The sequence below is a fragment of the Euprymna scolopes genome, chromosome 38 (genome assembly GCF_053919585.1).
Source record: "Euprymna scolopes isolate OS-2025 chromosome 38, ASM5391958v1, whole genome shotgun sequence".
NCBI lineage: Eukaryota > Metazoa > Mollusca > Cephalopoda > Sepiida > Sepiolidae > Euprymna > Euprymna scolopes.
In genome coordinates this window covers 77,673,261-77,692,488 of record NC_136519.1, presented here as the reverse complement: position 1 = coordinate 77,692,488, position 19,228 = coordinate 77,673,261, and the positions used below count along the sequence as shown (strand labels likewise).

The window sequence follows — 19,228 nt, the reverse complement described above, 5'->3', positions numbered from 1 at the left end:
CAGGCAAAACTGCATTCCCATCTATAACATAAAGGCAAAAATGTGTGTGTGTTTGTGTGCATTTTTTTTTTTTGTATGTCCGCCAAAGGCTCGGGGGTGGGGGTGCTTGGGGTGGTCACTGTTTCTTAGAACATTTTATATGCTCCCTAGATTATAATATGTCCGATTTACGAAACGGTGGTCTTTGTATCTTATTTCAACGACTTTTATGTGACAAAATTCACGCCGTGATTTTCTCTACTACTACTATGGCATGATGTTTGACCTAGAAAACACTGACGTTTGTTTAAGCACCTGCTTTTTAAAATGTCTATTTTCACCCTTCCTCACTTCTCTGTTCGCGTAGCATCATAGTAAGTCATCAGGCTAATTGCTTCAAGGCTTCGAGTTTGAGCCTACCTCCATCCCAATACTTCCCCCTCCCAGGCAATGCCGGGCACCCCCGCCAGTCTATTATATAAATCTCACCTGTCTGTTTAAATGTATGTATGTTTGTATGTCTTCCTAAAACTTTCGACAGAGGCGACGGATTTTCACAAGATCGGTATCGTTTGGAAGCTCGACCCTTCGGACGATAAATATTGAAAAATTGGCTAAAAACAATTTTTTTCACCCTTAACTGGGCACTTTTCTATAAGGAGGGGTCGCTTTTTTTGCTGATATTTTCGAAAGTCATCCCCTCTTTTCGATCAACTAGCCTTTGCCACTTCCGGTTTGGCGATGGATGCAACGGCAAAGATGTCACTATTTTTTGTTTACGTTTTTTTTTTCCTTCTTCGCTGTACAAATTCGAACCTGCCTAATATCATTTTTTTTTTTTTGTTCAACACACACCTCCAAACACCCGGGCAACGCCAGGCACCTAAGCAAGTAGTTTTTAAATACAAGTCCTTGTAAACTATCAACAATGCTTAAAGCAATATACTCCTCATTTTTTTTTTTTTTTTTTTTTTATACATTTTGATAATTTGATTGTTGTCTGCTGCCGATGAAAAATTCATTTTTGTATGATTGGGATTTATAATGAAAGATTTTAAAATTTTAGAAACAATATTGGTTTGTAACTTGCATTCCATTTTCAAAACCTTAGAATATTTTCTTTCAGTTAATTATCTTGCTGTCTTTGCTCAGGATTGAAATCAGAACCTTAAGATAACTGGTACACTTTAACCTACATCCTAGTCTTTTTACTTCCACTGTTTCACCCAATGGTCCCATCTTCATCCTTTTCTCTTTTAATCTACGTTCTTGTTGTATCAGCCACGTCTCCCTGGGTGGGTAAAATGAATGTGTAAATGACCACAAAAGCTGATTCCAAAAGTCATGTTGGTATCCATTGTGCCAACTATGCTCCCCGTACCCAAACAAAAATCAATTGAAAAGTAAAAGACACGAACCCGCCATAGCTGCTGGTAGACGAACTGACCGATGTCTTACTTTTTATAACGTTGACTGGATCTTCGTGTAGGCTTACATCACTGCAAAGAAAAAAAATTTTGAAAAAACATTAGCAACAAATAAATTTATAAAAGGTAATTATATATATATATATATATAAACTGCATATTAATTTAAAAAAAAAGAAACTAATTTATAAAAAAAAGAAAGAAAACCAGTGACAAATATTAATTTTTGTTGAGTCTCCCCATCAATTGACGTTGTTGACTTTTTTTTTTATGTTTATACGAAAAGAGGCAACAGAATTAAATTTTTTACTATGTCATTTTAAGCGAAAATAATATTTACTGAATTGTCATGTCGAAAATAGTAATATATCCCAAAATTACTAAAATGCATCAAGTAGAACAACTGCTATTGTGTTTTAAGTAAAAAAAAAAAAACTTTCACTATCGGCTAAACATGTTAGATGTAATTTAAAATATGCTTTTTGAGTTCTGTCCCCTGTTTCTACAATCTTCAGTCTACTCTAAAACATCTACAAAAAATGCAATTTTCCATAAAAATTACTTTCAACTATAATTTTTTATTCAATGAATTTAATAATTTTGGTATATATTACTATCTCCGACATGACAAGTAATATTGCTTTTGCTTAAAAGGACATATTTAAAAATATCTGTTGCCTCTCTTTGAACAAGTACCAATTTTTTAATTCCACTGATTAGCATTTCTCTTATTTCTCGTTTAATTTCGTTTAAGAAAATAGAAACAAAAAACAATTGAATGCAAATCTGTCATGTTATGAAGTTTGTGCGCCCCGATGCTCCAATTTCAAGAGATCACTGTATTTCTCTTAAAACAGTCTTGATTGTAACATAAGACATGCTAGCCAATCCTGTGAACTCTAGAGGTCACAGGAGCATTTTTCCAGCAGATTTGTCATGTTGGTATATGTGCCCAGCTAACATTTTGTCTTAATACTTATTACTAACTGTATTTAGCTAGTCTTCTTCGAGTGAAGGGCTTAGAGAAAATTAATTCAAAATATATAATAAAGGAGTTTTTAAGAGACATGTCTAAAGCGCTAAGGTAAGGAAAATAATTAAAACAGATCTGGAACAGTAAAAATATTGGGGGAAGAAAAAATGGCAATGCAAAAACGAAATTAAAACATGGAATCAACAGTAAATAAAAAGGTAACTAAATATAATTTGAAATCTTGTGGGAGTTTTAAACCTGCAAGGTAAGAGTTTTTTCATACATCACAAACTGCTGAAATCTTGTAACTTGCATTCAATATTGCAGCTGTAACATTGCTGTATCTACTTGGTGTTGCCCAGGACTTTTTATTTCATTTAATGACCCTGCCCACAACCTATCTTTCCCTTTAAGTTTGTTGAAGAAAATATTACATTCTTGAAAAGATTATTCAATGAAGGAACAAGCATCATTCTGAAAAAAAAATATATATTAAGTTTTTAAAAATAAAAGAAATTGATTATGGAAAAAAAATATATATATTAAGTTTTTAAAAATAAAAGAAATCGATTATGGAAAAAAAATGTAAAATTAAAAAAAAAAATGGTCTTATAAAAGAAATTGGCTTTGCAAAAAAAAAAAATTTTTTAAATCAGTTTTGCAAAAAAGAAATTGATTTTGTAAAATCAGAAAATAGTTACATTCTTGGAAAGGTAATTCAATGAAACAACAAACATTATGAAAAGAAAAAATGTTAACAATTTGGACAAGAAAAAATTGGTTTTGCAAAAAAAAAAAAAAAACAGTTTAAAATAAAATTTATAAAAAGAAAAAATTGGTTTTGCAAAAAAAAAAAAAAACAGTTTAAAATAAAAGATTTATAAAAAGAAAAAATTGGTTTTGCAAAAAAAAACAAAAAACAAAAAAACAATCAGTTTAAAATAAAAGTTTTTTATACTTCCTAGATCATAATATCTTAGATTCGCAAACAAACATCGTCTCTGTCATTTTTTTGATTGAGTTTTTAAAAAATTCCCTCATTTCACGTGTTTGTCTTTTTCGTATAAATAAAGTGAAGCTGATCGAATGCAACCGCCAACTCTCGACCTTCACCTGGGTAATATCTGTTCTGTATTTGGTCAATGTAGGGAAAACCTTTCATACTGAGACAATTACTATTTATTTGGATACTGCTAGAATGACCCCTTTGGGGGGGGGGGGCTAGTCTTCTCCCACATTAAAAACGACCTTCATGAGAGGTTTAAAAGCAACGCCATTTCTGCAAGTCATCTTTTTGATTGACTATGTTTAATTTGAACGCTTTACACTTCCGATCACATCATGGAGTAGAGGTAAGATGTCAGGATTATTTTTTTTACTGTCTTTTCCACCTTCGCCCCACAGGTTCGAGCCTGCCTGCCTACTACCACTTTTTTTTTTTTTACTCAACACACCTACAAACACCTGGGCAACATTGGGCACTCCTGCTAGTCTTAGTATAAAGGGCGTGACTCCGCCCAAAATCAGCAGAACAGAAGAAAGAGGAATAGGAAAACAAGAAAACAAGCCAGAAACTTGAAGTTTCTAATTGGTGTCCCCTACCTGAAAGATACCAAGCATGTCAGAATATTCCATCTGAGTAACAAATTTCCCATTGAAATTGAATTGTAATTTGTGTGCCAGAAATTACGATTTCTCTTGCATATTCCATCTGAGTAATAAATTTCCCATTGAAATTGAATTGTAATTTGTGTGCCAGAAATTAAGATTTCTCTTGCAAAGGACTTTTTTGTAAAAAAAAAAAAAAAAAAAAAAAATGAGCTTATTGAAGTGAAGCCGACAGCTCCACCCACAACTTAGATGCAACGACGCAAAACATTACTACATGTGAACATTAGTGTTACCCTATCATTTTCTCCCCATCCCTCCTAATAGTAACAGCAGTGACTTCTACAAAAAAAACATTAGCATACCGACACCCCACCCACCCCAAAAAAAACAAAGAGGCAAATAATGTATGGATTCTTGGGCATAGCTTTGGTTATTATATTCAAATATATATATATTTTTAAAATTCTCTTTATGTAAATTTCTTCAAAGTCCCAAAACTATATTTACTTTGCATGCATTAATCTCTTCTGTCCTTGGGATTTTTGGGGGGGAACATTTGAAAAGAAAATTTATTTTACAGTGACAGGCCTGAACTGACCAACTCAGAAGTTAAACATTCTTTTGTACCGCAGAGGCGCTGCAAGAGAACGTGGAGGTCCATCAACTTTTTCTTTTATATATACTGCCAAACCAAGTGAAGTTTAATCTACTCTTTTGTACAGCAGGTGTGCCGTGGGACACTAGACATTGACAAGATTTTACTCAAAATTGCTCGAGTTGAGAATTTTTAGCCATATTAGGCTCAGCAACTTGGAGGGCGGGCTGCCAAGTGTTTTGGACAAGTTTATAAAGATTCAATATTCAATGTGGGTGATGCTCAAAAATACAATTGCGAATTAAGGCTTCTACCCAGTCATCACTCACAGAATGAGAGCATGGATTAAGTACAGGGTTCAGTTTGAATTTCTGTGTATGGTCCAGAGTGATAAAGATTCTCAAGTTCAATAAGAAGGTGGAAGATTACATCAGCTGAAATTTTATGCAAATAAGATTCAAGATGAGAACAGTAATCCAAATAATACGAATCAGCAATTCATATCTAAAAAATTCAGAAACAGAAATGTCTAATGGCGTAAATTATTGATAATTTCTACCATTTTTTTTTTTTTACATGGAAGTCACCACTAATCAAGGCCCGGAAGCCACTCGGAGATAAGGGTTATTGAGTGTACAGTAATCAAATATTGTAGTAATCATTAGTATTGGAGATTTGATAAAGTGTCTTACTTAAGGGGGCGGTTCATCAGGAATTTGTTTATGTTGGACTTGAAGACATCCAAGTTGTAGTCAGGTGGGAAACAGGCAAACGGAAGAGAGTTCCACTGGCGTGCACTTCTAAGAAAGAAGCTTTGTTCATAGAATCTACGTTTTGGTTTTGGCACAGATAAAGAGTGGGGAAAATTTTTGACAGTGGTTTCAGCTAGACAGGTGTTTATTATGAAAGATTTGCGAGAGGGGACCAGGGATTGGAGTTCAGACGAACACTTGCCATGGAAATAACGATAAAACAAAGACAGGCTCGCAGCATCTCTTCTGTTGGAGAGAGGTTGCAGGGAAGAGAAAAGGGCATCCCCTACTAAGCCATGAAGTCAAAGCAAGATAGGCCGTTTTTAGCAGCTCCTGCCCAGATGTTGCAGCAGTACTCTATCCTTGGACGTACTTGGCTTTTCTATAGATAGAAAATTGCATCAGTAGTGAGATATCTTCTGGAGTGGTAGAAGGATCCTACTATTTTTTCAGCGACCTAGGCAACAAACTTGATGTACGTGTTCCATTTCAGATCAGGAGTAAAGGGCCATCCCAGAAGCTTATCAAAACATGGAGCCTCCCCTAGACGAGAGCCATCCATTTCAATTGATGCCAGATGTGGATCAGAGCCTTGATGTGCACACCATTAATAAACCAATAATTTACACCTTAATAATCTGTAATGTTTTTCAAATAATCAAAACAGAAATTAGCAATACTTCATTTGAAGAAATAAAGTAAAAATTCCAAGATTAAATTCTGCTGAATATTTTAAGACATGAAATCCAAATGCGTTAGTTTTAGTTTTATTTAAAACCAGCTGTATATACCCGACCTTGTCAAAACATTGCCAGGTGGAAGGATTAGTCACATGCAAATTAAGATACACCGAATATTCTAATTTGTTACAAAAAGTGACCATATGTTCGATTTAGGGAAACATAAAACATATCCATCTTGGTTTATGAAAATCAAACGCGAAATAACTCTCATAGCTTAAATAAATAAGTTTACTTCCGGTTTTAAATGCAACTGTTGTCTGCTATTAATTATTGAAAATAAATTAAATTAAAAATGAATTCAATAAATTAATTTTAAATAATATTTCTAAATAGAACAATTCAAGCGATTCTATTGAAACAATAAAATTGAGCTAATTATTAACATTATTTTTCATGCTGGAATAAGTTTGTTTTCAATATGAAAATGAATTTGTGATACATTGTACGTTTTGTATATATTCATCAAATTGTGAACAAACAAGCAAATAAACGGGAACACGACTTTATTATAATACAAGATTCAAGCAAGCTCAGATGCCCGGCCGGTTCACAGAGTTTTATAATTATTAAGATATAAGAAAAACAAATCAAAACTCTGTACATGTAATGATAACTGCTTTTCAGTCATCCTGCTTAAATCCTGCTAGGAGACATGCAGTAGGAGAGTGGGGGATCCAAGCTACTTTTTTTCATATTCTTCTGTACTAGAACTTAGACTAGTCTTTGGGGCATACAATCACCAAATCTTCTGCATGCCACGGATCCAAGTGCAACATCATGTCTAAACACAAATACAACACCCAGACAATACGAAAAAAAATATATATTTTGCTTTGAAAAGGAATTTTATTCTGAACATCTAAGCATAAAATAAATTTTATGTTAAAAGCAAACAAACAAACAAAAAAAAAAAAACCCAAAATTGATTTTTTAAAAATCTACAAAACAATGTTTTCAAAAAAAAAAATAAATAAATAAATAAATAAAATAAAAAAAAAATAACCAGTGTTATATTACAAATTAGATAAAAAAAATTTTGGTAAACATAACTGTTGGAAAATATTTGTATGAGGGTTGCTCCAAAAGTAAAGCCTCCTATTTTTTTTTTTTTTTTTTTTTTTTAACTAAAAAGTTGAAGAACTAGAAAGACAGGAGTGGCACTATTAAAACGAACCACCTTTTGTGCCCCAGAATTTATTTTTCTATATAGTCACCACCATTCTCAATATACTCTTGTCAGGAATTCAATTACTCATCTCTGCTTCTGATGCATGTCCATAACAGGGATTGCTTTTTTAAGAGTCTCACACCGTCAATATCTGCAACACAGAGATGAAAATTTCAGGTCATAAATGCATAAGTTCAGTCATGATAATAATACAATTTGCAATTCCCTCTGATCCATTCAGGTGGAATAAATAGGAGGCATTACTTTTGAAACACCTCTTGCATATGAAATTACCATATTAGGATTGGTTAGGATTTCATAGGAAAGAAAAAAAAAACATAAGTCGGCTGCCTAACTATTAAGGCCAATAATAACTTTATCTGCTTATATGTTCTATAAAACATTAAATTGATTTTAACACAAATACGTCACGCATGGGTTGGTAAAGGTACTTTTTAGGAATAGGTATCCAAGAAAATTGCAATACATATGGCATCAATTCAGAGTTTAAAAGACTTTCGAAATTGGCACACGTTAAGGAATTTCGCTGAACATTATTATGCACAATAAAAATTGAACTTTTTCTTTTTTTACTACAGGATGGCTCACTTAAAAGTAGCCCAGAAAATGTAGTAGAGAGGAGAAACATTCTTTTGTTTAAATTATTTGTAGTGTTATAAAAGATGATGGAAATGCTCCCCGTTGGCATCTATGCATTTCTGGGTACGTGTAACAACATTTGCAGACCTGTAGATCTTCTTTGGTGATTCTCCTAATAGCATTAGTAATGTTCTCCTTTAGTTGGTCTAGATTGTGAGGATTATTTGCATAAACTTTTTGTTTTAAATTCCCCCAAAGATAAACATCACATGATGACAAGTCTGGGGAACATGGTGGCCATAACCCTTTGCTCATTGTTCCCTCTTCCGTAAACATGTCATGAACTCGTGTCAGTGATCTGTGAGACATGTGGCATGTAGCGCCATCTTGTTGGAAAAAGAATTATATTTTGTCTTGTGGTGTCAGTTGGTCGGTAAGAGAAAGATTAGAGACATATGGCTACTTTTAAGTGGGCCGCTTAATCTGAAAAAAAAAGAAAGATCAGAGAGAGAGAGAGAGAGAGAGAGAGAGAGAGAGAGAGAGAGAGATTAGGCTACTTTTAAGTGGGCCACCCTGTAGAAGATTTTCGAGCATCTAGGGATCTGAACAGTGAAGGGGTATGATTTTGCTGCTTGTTTGGTTAGTCGGGTGTATATACGTCGAGGGGGCACAAGTATTATGATTTGATCTGAGCACGTTCCAGGCAGGTGTCGACGTCGTCTGACATGGCATTTCCTAATGGTCACCCATCGAATAATAATCACGCTCAACGTTTGCAGATACTGCCTGTAGATCTTCTCTGATGATTCTTCTGATAGCATTGGTAATGTTCTCCTTTAGTTGGTCTAGACTGTGCATAAAATTTTCATAAAATTTTTGTTTTAAATTCCCCCAAAGATAAAAATCACATGATGACAAGTCCGGGAGAACGTGGTGGCCATAATCCTTTGCTTATTGTTCTCTAATCCATAAACATGTCGTGAACTTGTGTAAGTGATCTGTGAGACGTGTGGCATGTCGCGCTATCTTGTTGGAAAAGGAATTGCATTTTGTCTTGTGGTGTCAGTTGGTCGTTAAGAGAAAGATTATAGAGATCGGGCTATTTTTAAGTGGGCCACTCTGTATAAACCAACCCTAAACTAAATTTTAGTTCACTAAATCAATTTAGTCCAGTTCGTATTGTGCAGAACACTCCGAGCTTTATTCGTCTTTCTTCATTTGTAGTCAGAACTGCTTTTGTCACAGTTGTAAATTTCTGGATACCTGCTCTTAAAAAGGAGAGGATTCATTTTTTTCCAAGTATATTTCCTTTAAAATCATTAACAGTTATGTTTACCGATTTCATTTTCTTTCTATAAAATAGGAAAACAAATCAAACCATGCAATGTTAAGGGGGGGGTTATAATCGGTGCAGTTCGTTAGGATTAGGATCATTCAGTCTGAAAGTTATTAACAAAACTATGCATTAGTATTGATTATACAACTGAAAATCTGTACACAAAGTCGTTTATTTGGATTATTTGGACTACTCTCCTCATATTGGATGCTATTCACACATTTCAGCCAATGTAACTACTGAACTTCTTCAGGTGTATCTGTTCAAATCGCGCATCTGTCAAACTCCGTAATCAGCACAGAATTTTTAACCCTTTGTTTGATCGGAGTTAGCATACTTCATTCTGTCGGCCGTGACCGAGTAGAAGTCTTAAATAATTCGCAATTGGATTCTAAGTATCACCTTGCACTGCAGATTGAAACTTCAACCTCCAGAAGAAGGTCACTTGGAACTGAATTTTTACCTAGTACTTTATCTGTTATACCATTGGTCCTTGCAGATTACTACAGATTAGATATAGATTACGTTGATAACAAACCTATCTTTACCCATCTACCTAATTCTTACCCTTAGAAGTCTCTTCCACCGATAAAGATACCCCCTTTTTTACAGCCCACCTCACCTAGGTAAGAAGCTACAATTATGACCATAGTTTTATATTTGTAGACAACCTTTCTATCATTTTATAGAATCTTTAAACTTATACCCCTTAACAACGAAAATACATCCCCACTTAATATCTGGCTCACCCAGTAACCAATATATTACACCAAACATCACTGCCCCTAAATTTAAATACTTCCTCAAAACAGGAATCCAAACAACATCCATTTACAACAATTATATTCATGTAACGATACTTAGCTATGATTAAAACCCATATACATTTACAGTCTGCCTTGACTCAAAAAGGTACTTTCTTAAAAAAAAAAAAAACACTCAAACACGTTTCACTAGTTTCTTACCAATTGATTTCAATTTTGAATGTCATTCTGATTTGTTTTTCATTTCGTGAGTTGCTGATGATTTGTTTGGATTTTTAAAAGCATTTTTAGTCGCATGCAAACGACTCTATAAGTCACTCCGTTGGTCGGTTCGTTCGTAACACTTTTGTGCTTGGCCTTTTTGGTTAAGATCAAAGGGGTTTATTTAATTGTAAAATTTTTTCATTACAGAAATAAACTATATAAACAAGATCAAAGCGTAGTATCTGTTCTTACTACATGCTGTACTTATGTTTGTAACTTTGTGATATAAAGTGGGGAATCACTTTTCTGTATTAATTTAATGTAAAATGATCACCCACTTTACAATCAGTCAGTCTCAAAGCCATTCAAGTCATTTTCCAGATCATTCAAGTTGTTTTTGAAGGATTCCAGTTATTTTTTAAGCATTCAAGTCATTCTTAAAGTCATTCAATTCATTCTTAACTTCATTAAAGTCATTATAAGTCATTTACTTTTTATTTATTTAAGTCATTTCAGCCCATTTTTCGGTCATTTTAATTTATCTTTAAGAATTTCATGTCAATCCTACATTCACGCATTCATTCATGACACGAGAGAACACGACTAATGGCTATCGGCCTTGTTAAAGGCAAGTCTACCGCAATGAAATCATGATACATCTCTGAAATATGCAACAGTTTTTATATAAATAATTTCTATTATATGTAGTGTAATGTAGAAGCTTTCAAAATCATTGTTGACTTGTTAATTGCAAACGAAATAATATTGTAATAATTTTCCTTTTGAAATATAATTATGTAGCAACTGAGGAGACTTGATTTGGGAATTTTGAAAACTACAGGGTGGTCGCTAGAAAAGTGGGAAATTTGTCAAACAACGATTTATTTTTACAAAATATTTCAAAGACAAATGTTATATTATACTCATACATACTCAAAATGTCGTCCATGCACTTCACTGCAGCGTTAAACGATTTATTTTTACAACATTCACACGACACCAATCAAAAAATAACAATCACACATTTTACTCATGATCTAAGCTAACCTTAAAATTTCCCGCTTTTCTAGCAACCACCCTGTATTATGTTACACTATATGAAAAGACATTCATTGAGCTTGAACTTCATTAATTTTATATAGGTAGAAAATTTCCCACTAAAAAAATTTCTTTAATCAGAGAATTGATATATTTCTGTAGAAATATATTTTCTTATTATATATCAATCCTTATATAAGAAGCTCAATGTGATTACAGAGCAATATATAGAATAAATGACAAGAACTTTATATTCCAAAGTACATGATGTTGACCATCTTATAATTTATTCCTTTAAATCAGTTGATTTATACAATTCTTGACAGTATCGTTTCGTAGCACAAAATCAATCACTTATTATATCAATTAGTGAATCTATTTTGCCCTTTACTCATCAGAAAAAATAGCAGCAGTTAATGAGTAAAGGGCAAAATAGATTCACTAATTGATATAAGTGATTGGTTTTGTGCTACAAAACAGATACTGTCAAGAATTGTATAAATTGACATATTTAAAAGAATAAATTATAAGATGGTCAACATTATAAATTTTGGTATATAAATTTTTGTCATTTATTCACTATATATAAGAAGTTTGGTGAATACAAACTGATTTACGTTTCAAGTAAAATGACAAAATATATATTAGTTCGAATAATTCAAATAATCCAAATTAACAATCCTTATTTTAAACATTAAAAAAAAAGAAAAAAAAGAAAATGAAAGAAAAGCCAAGTGGTTAATAAAGTTAGTAAATATTAATAGGAGTTAATAATAATCAAACATGCTTTTGGGTTGCTGCCATTGTCCGATGATGCATGCTGAACACGGACAGAGACAGCAGTGATGGCAGATACCTTTCTTCTTCAATGTCACTGCCAGTGTCAGCATCCACACCCTGTATCTCTTTCCGCGGCTCAGGGGGAGAGGAGACAACACTGGGGACACTTTCGCTGTCTCCGTCAACGACATCAGAATTAGCACTGAAATCAACGAACAGGAATATTAAACTAATTTGAGATTGCTATTTTTCAAAAGTAAGGTAACTAGTAAAATATAACTAGGTAAATACAAGAGTGCTCAATACCGGGATAGAGCAAGTTACACTTTCAATTTGTCTTTACATAAGCAGTAATGTGTTGCCACACAGTCATGAGCATGTTTCTGTCTTCTAGTATTTAGTAACTAGAGACCTCTTCAGGCAACAACGCTTAGCAAAATTCTTAATCCTTAATTTTTAAGAATTCCATTTTTGAATATAAGCGTTGTAGCCTAAAGAGGTTTACAGGCAACTAAATCCCACCCCCACACAGTAGAGATCCCTAGATGCAAAAGATCCTTCTACTCCAGTAGTTTCTTCCCCAGAACCGCTAGACTCTGGAATTCCATTCCAGGATCATGCTTCCGTTACTGTACTGACATGCAGAAGTTCAAGTGCAACGTGAACTGACATGCAGAAGTTCAAGTGCAACGTGAACCGACATCTTGCTTCCCAAATCCCTACATAGTGCCCCCGTAGTTGCTGACCCTGATAGTAGCCCCCTACACCTGAGTGGCAATGTGCCTTGTTTGGGGTGAAAATGTAATAAAAAAAAGTAAAATAAAATAAAATACTAGAAGATACAAAACATGCTCATGACTGTGTAGCAACACATTACGGCTTATGTAAAGACAAATTGAAAATTAAATTTATAAAGAAAAGCAACATTTCCCCCTGATTTGACTAGCCATCATAGCTTCATAAACAAAACTAGCATACAAACTTGTATTACACTGGTGAGGGGGGGGGGCAATTTTGCCTGGTCATAAAATACAATTAAATATATTTTAATTCATTCAGATTTCCTATTTATTATTACAGAGCCAATTCCCCAAGATATATATATATATATATATATATATATATATATATATATCTTGACCATCTTATAATTTATTCCTTTAAATCAGTTGATTTATACAATTCTTGACAGTACCTGTTTCGTAGCGCAAGATCAATCACTTAAATATTATATCAATTAGTGAATCTAGTATGCCCTTTACTCATCAGAAGAAATAGCAACAGTTAATGAGTTAAGGGCAAAATAGATTCACTGATTGATATAATAATTAAGTGATTGGTTTTGCGCTACGAAACAGATACTGTCAACAATTGTATAAATCGACAGATTTAAAAGAATAAATTATAAGATGGTCAACATCATGAATTTTATATATATATATATTTCACATAATTAAAATAAAAATTACTTGGGTGCCATCAGCTGGAGAATCAAAAGCAATTAGCTGTGTTCTCTTCCATTTGAGCTATCAACAAATAGATAAGATTTAAAATTAAATTGCTTCAAGCTATGAATTTGCGCATGCGCAAAAGTGAGAGAAATGTTCTCAAGTTGAAATGAACATTTTACGTTTCAACTTAACTTGACGATATACGTCTGTACGCGTTATTCATCCATCCAAACAAAGATTTTACACATTATAAAGACCCTTCGTGTAGGATGACTATTTCCTGTTAATTTCAGTTCTATGAGTTTATCCATTAAATATTTTCACACAGATACAAATATACACACATACATAGATTTAGAGTTTTATTTATATATAAATTAAATTTGTAGATAATACTCATCCACTCTTCCTTTACAATATATGCCATCATACATTTTATCTACATACCCAGACCCCCCCCCCGAGACATTTATATTTAAAATATTACACAGCCTATTTCACATTTTTAGTACTATGTGGTACAGGGATGGGAGCCAGTGTTTTTTGCATTCCAAAATTTGCCTAGGCAATACCAAGACACAGGTCCAGCTAGTATATAATATAGTTGTATAGTTTCTATATTCATAAAGATAAGCTCTATAGCTGATATTGAGCACTATGTAAATCTGTTTGAAAATATGGAGGTCAATAGTGCATGATGACTAGTAGTTTCTCAAGTTTTTCTCCTTGTGCTGTTTGAGTTTGGGTTAAGAATGCAGGGACAAGTCATGATGAACTGTAGACCCCATGTTTTCAAATACACTATATTTGTGGTGCATTTGTCTCTGTTCATGATGGGGATGCAACTGAAAACAAAACCCTATACCAAGAACAAACAACTTTCTTTTAATTAAATTTATGAGGTTTTTAATGGCAGTAGTAATTTTTTTTCTTTGATGATCAAGATTTCCAGTGTTTATAGGAAATACTATGCATTGACAAACAATCGAACTAATATATTGTGCCACTTCCTGGTTGACTGTGGTGCAATGCTGGTTCAGTGCAGTTCTAGAAGGTCCACCCTCCCACGCTTTCTCTCTTTGGGAAGTAGTTAGCTTATTGCCTATTGCTTGAGGCGCCTCTGCCAGTCAATGTGACGGGCCTGGACAGGCATATTTTGCAGGGACAGAGTGCTTCTTCTCTGAAGCGCTAACTTTTCAATTTCACTTTCCAACCCTAGTTTCACATTTCTCTCGTGAGGAAGAAATAGATACCAAATACTTAAAGTCATTTCCTCTCTGCAAATAAATTACACCAAATATATATATATATATATATATATATATATATATACACACACACACACACATAAATATATAAAAACAAAACAGCATGAAAAAAATAAGATAAATATGCAACAATCATAAACCCCACCCGACCTTTTATCAAGTATTATATCCCAAGATGTACTTCTGCTGCTGATCAAATTCGACAATAAAGTCTGGCTGGTCAATCTTTAGAACAGCGCACACTGGAACTTTCTCCTGAAACTGTACCGCCCCCATCTGCATTATATGAGCACCACCTACGGCTCTGATGGCATCATAGCCTAGCAGCAGGTCAAAGCTCAGTGGTTTCTCAAATACTATCAGTGCTTCGATGTTAGCCGAATTTCCAGTTCTTGTGCGAATGTTCACAGCGCTCACCCCGCAACATGTCTGCGTCTCTCTGAGAATGTTCACTCTGATATTCTTCTTCTTCCAAGTGCGGCAGAGATCCCATTCACTATGGTGCGAGAGCAACCTGAATTGAGGAGTGCTGAGCACAATGTCTCATTGATATAGACCTCGTCTAATTTCTGTTTGAGGAAGAGGTCGATGCTGGCACTTGCCGTGACCCTGTTTCCCGCATAATATTATGTTCAATATCATACGCATTGTCAACAACCCATAAAAAAAATTACCAACTTTTAAAAATCAAAAAAATCAAATAAAAGACATAATTAAGTAAATAAACAGAAAGGGGGGGGGAAAACAGAATTAACAGGCAACGTCATAAGCGAAATATTATCAGCCCTAGCCCAACAAAGAGCATCATTTTTGTTAACTCTCTCTATATAACCCAAATAAGTTGGCATGCAAGCGACATCCCCACTATGATTTATGAATGTGTCAATGATGAAAAAGTTGCTATGGTAAGTAACAGCCAATCAAAAGAAATCGTCTCATGTCCCTTACTAATTCTGAGGACTTTTGAACAGCAGTAATTTTATTATCACCTGTTTTCATAAACGAAAATTGAAAATTTGTATTTCAAAATCTAGCTGAGAAGGTGACCTATGAACTAGTGGTGGGACGATTAATCGGAATCGGAATCGTTAATCGTAAGAATCGTGTATTTTGGGAGGTATCGGAATCGGAATCGCATCGTTAAAAAATACCTTAATTTTCCGATTCCTTCATTACGATTCTTTTATCCTGATGTTGAAAAAAATGTCCTGATATTTCTAACGGCAAGAGAGAAATGTAGCATGTTATAAAAAGAAACCAAAGAAATTCATTATTAACAGGGCAATGCTTAGTGCCCTTCCCTTACAAGGTTCATTCATTCAGATCTATTGTGATCAAAACTACAAAAGAGTTAACTTGAAAAGAAGTATGCAGGGCTCTACATTGCGAGTAAAAAAAAAAAAAAAAAAAAAAACGCTTATCTTTTTGGCGACTGTTTTTTTTTACTGACAAATCTTCTAATAGTGAATGAAAATGCTTTTTCAACTTATATTTTCTTAAAACGAGCAAAGTCAAATTATTAAAACAGTAAAAGGTTTAATAGAACAATATACTTTTTTTTCTTTTTTTAAAAGAAGGCTTTTGAAAGAAATATCTCTAAAATGAAATTGATCACGTATTATTTCGCAAAATTTGGACAGTAGTCGGCTTCTTTTGATGTTTCAAAAAAACCGACCCCATACCTATCTCTTCCAAACCTAAAGTTATTAAATAACCCCTTCGTTAATTTAAGGGTAATTAATTCAATTCAGTCAAGTTGTTTTTTTTAAATTTCATTGAAATAAAATCCATTTTTTAATTTTTTTTCTCCAGAAAGATAAAACCCTGAATTTGATTATATTAAACGCAGAATAATATAATCTTTTTTCTAGAATTTTAAATTGAAAATTAAAAAAAAAGTGTTTGACGCAGTTTTTTGCCGAACGAAAAAGAAATTAATATATATTTTTTAAAAGGTGTTGTAATCAATTAATTTTTATGTCTAAATAATATTTACGATTAATTAAATAATTTCATTTTAAAAAGTATTTATAAATAGAATTTTACTTAAGACTTATAGTTTAGCAATATTGAACCGCATCAACCATGTGTGAATTGAACACAGTCAACCAAAAAAAAAAAAAAAAATTCAAAAGAAATGCATATTTGCATTTCATTGTGTAAACTTTTATACATTGGTTTCAAAAATTAAATTCTATAAGTTTTTTTGTTTTTTTTTTTTTGTTAACTACTGGTTGGTACAATTTACCGCTCCATCCCTTTATATTTTTTTCTTTTTGTCTTTTTTAGCGGATTATTTTCAATTAATTATCCAAATAAGTGACTAGCTTTAAAACAAAATTTAATAGTAATTTATTTGTTTACAGATAAACTGAATTTTCTAATATGGCCTCAAAGTCCCAAAAAAAGTCTTGCATGGAAACTTTTTGAAGTTTTGCAAAGTCTGTCAAATTAAAATATCGCGAGGAACAAAACCATCTAACATGACCACAACCAACATGTTAAAACATTTAACTATGAAGCATCCAAATGAATTGGAGGAGCAAAATAAAAAAGAAAAGGAACAAAAAAATTACCAACTAGTCACTCAGAGCAGTTTTATTAGTTAGGGTCGAAATCGCAGTGTCTTTTTTTTTTTTGCCCAAGTCACCAATTTTTTTAACCTTCCTTAACTTCAAAGAGTAAATACAATATATACAACTAAAAAAATAATTTTTAAAAATGCTGATTCTATTCATGAAAAATTCTTTTAACTAGAAATTAAAACTTAGGTAAAGATAGCTGACTGACAGCAACAGGAGCACTGGTTAACTACTGAACCACATGGAAAGGTGTGGGGGAGGAAAAAAGGAAATTAAAGGATGATAATAAATTATGATAATCGTCTTTGAAAGGCACTAAACTCCTAAAATTTACTTCTTTAAAATTTTAGGCGGCATTCCCGGGCGATTTTAAAGCACTCTCTCTCCAAAAAAAAAAAAAAAAAAAAAAAAAAAAAGATTTAATTTTTAACATTGGGAAAGATATATTTATTATAACCGAATTCCTGTATGAAGACTGGATCTACTTTATTGGACGTTAATTTGTGAGATAAGTAATTTTTCAATGTTTAATGTTTTTAAAGTTTCAATTATCAAGTAAATTTTTTTAATTGCGTTTTTTTGTTCAATTTATTTATAAAAAAAAACAGGGTTTAAAATGTATTTTTCAAGGTAACAAGCTTCGAAATAAGTCTAATTAAAAAAAATCACTTAATTTTTAATTTCGACAACCCTGAGAATTTAATTATTAAAAAAATATTGAAATGTGACATTTTTTTTATTTAACATTTCTATTAGTTCAATTAATATTCTTTCGATAATTCATTTCACTCAACAAACTTCACCATTTTTTGTTTTGTTTTATCTTTTTCTGTAATTTTGGTAACTATTTTTGCTCAATTTTATCTAGTATTTCATTTGTTTTTTATAGTGGTATAATTTTTATATGTGTTCCTTTGATATACCCTATTTCAAAATTAGTTTGGCTAAACTTATTCTTCACGTTAGAAACAACATGTAAAAGTAATGAAAAAGAAAAAACAATAGGTGTTAACTACTCTTTGTGAATTATGGAGGTCTGAAGAACTGCTGTCACAAATACAACTATCAATAGCCAAACAAAAAATCGTTTTTGAAATTCCTTTACTTGTAACTTTTCGCTTTTGGTATAAAACACAAAAACTTTTGATTAATGGTATTTCTCAAATATGGTCGTTAACTTTGGAAGGGTTATTTTGTATCTACGGCGCCATGTCACATTGTTTTTTTCATTACACACGTTCATTTATAAATTATTAAATTAAATATTTATCTTTTTTTATATTTAATTAGTATATATTTTCTTTCTCTTCCGCTATATATTTTTTATTTAATTCATTAAATCTGTAAATTATGAGGACCAAAATAATGAATCGTGTTAATTTATTCTCTAATTTTCTTGTTTTTGTTCTGTTATATAAATTCTATTTTATTTGTATTTGCTCTGAAGGATAAATTCTATTTTCTTTGTTTTTTTTTTCTGTATTCCAATTAATTAAAATAAATTTTCTCTAAAATAAATTTTGCTAATTTTTCCGTTTAGTTTACTATATAATAATTTTATTTAAACCAAAACACGACGGTGTAGACATAAAATATCTCTTCCAAAGTTAGGGAACATATTTGGTAACTACCGACCATAAGTATAAAACTACCTGGTATATTTCAAAACAATAATTCCCTAGGAATCGGAATCGGAATCGTACTTGGTATCGGAATCGTTAATTAATATTTTCCTGGAATCGGAATCGGAATCGTATAAAAATTAGGAATCGTCCCAACACTACTATGAACTGTAAAAATTGTTTGAAATTTGGTCCAAAAAATGAGTGAGCGGTGAAGCTTTAAAGCAGTTTTAAATGAGTAAAACTAACACTTAATCATATATTCAAACATGGTAGTGTTTGAATGATATATAGCTAACATGTTTATATATAACTTACCTACTTGGGGCAGTGAG

General features: G+C 32.5%; 1 protein-coding gene across 6 annotated transcripts in view; it reads right to left on the bottom strand.

The window, feature by feature from the left end:
• The window catches only part of LOC145263202 (uncharacterized), a 420,826-nt gene that overhangs the window by 39,233 nt on the left and 362,365 nt on the right, over positions 1-19,228 (bottom strand). For 4 of the 6 annotated variants that reach the window (XR_013864489.1, XR_013864490.1, XM_080120271.1 and 1 more), the window contains exons 15-16: positions 12,047-12,172; positions 1,398-1,478 (exon numbers count right to left, since the gene is read on the bottom strand). Coding sequence is in view for 4 of the 6 variants with exons in the window: in XM_080120271.1 (XP_079976397.1) it covers positions 1,398-1,478; positions 12,047-12,172 (207 nt within the window). In the remaining 2 variants the exon portion in view is untranslated. The remainder of the gene's footprint in view (positions 1-1,397; positions 1,479-12,046; positions 12,173-19,228) is intronic. The other 2 variants (XM_080120272.1, XM_080120274.1) reach the window with 1 other exon arrangement.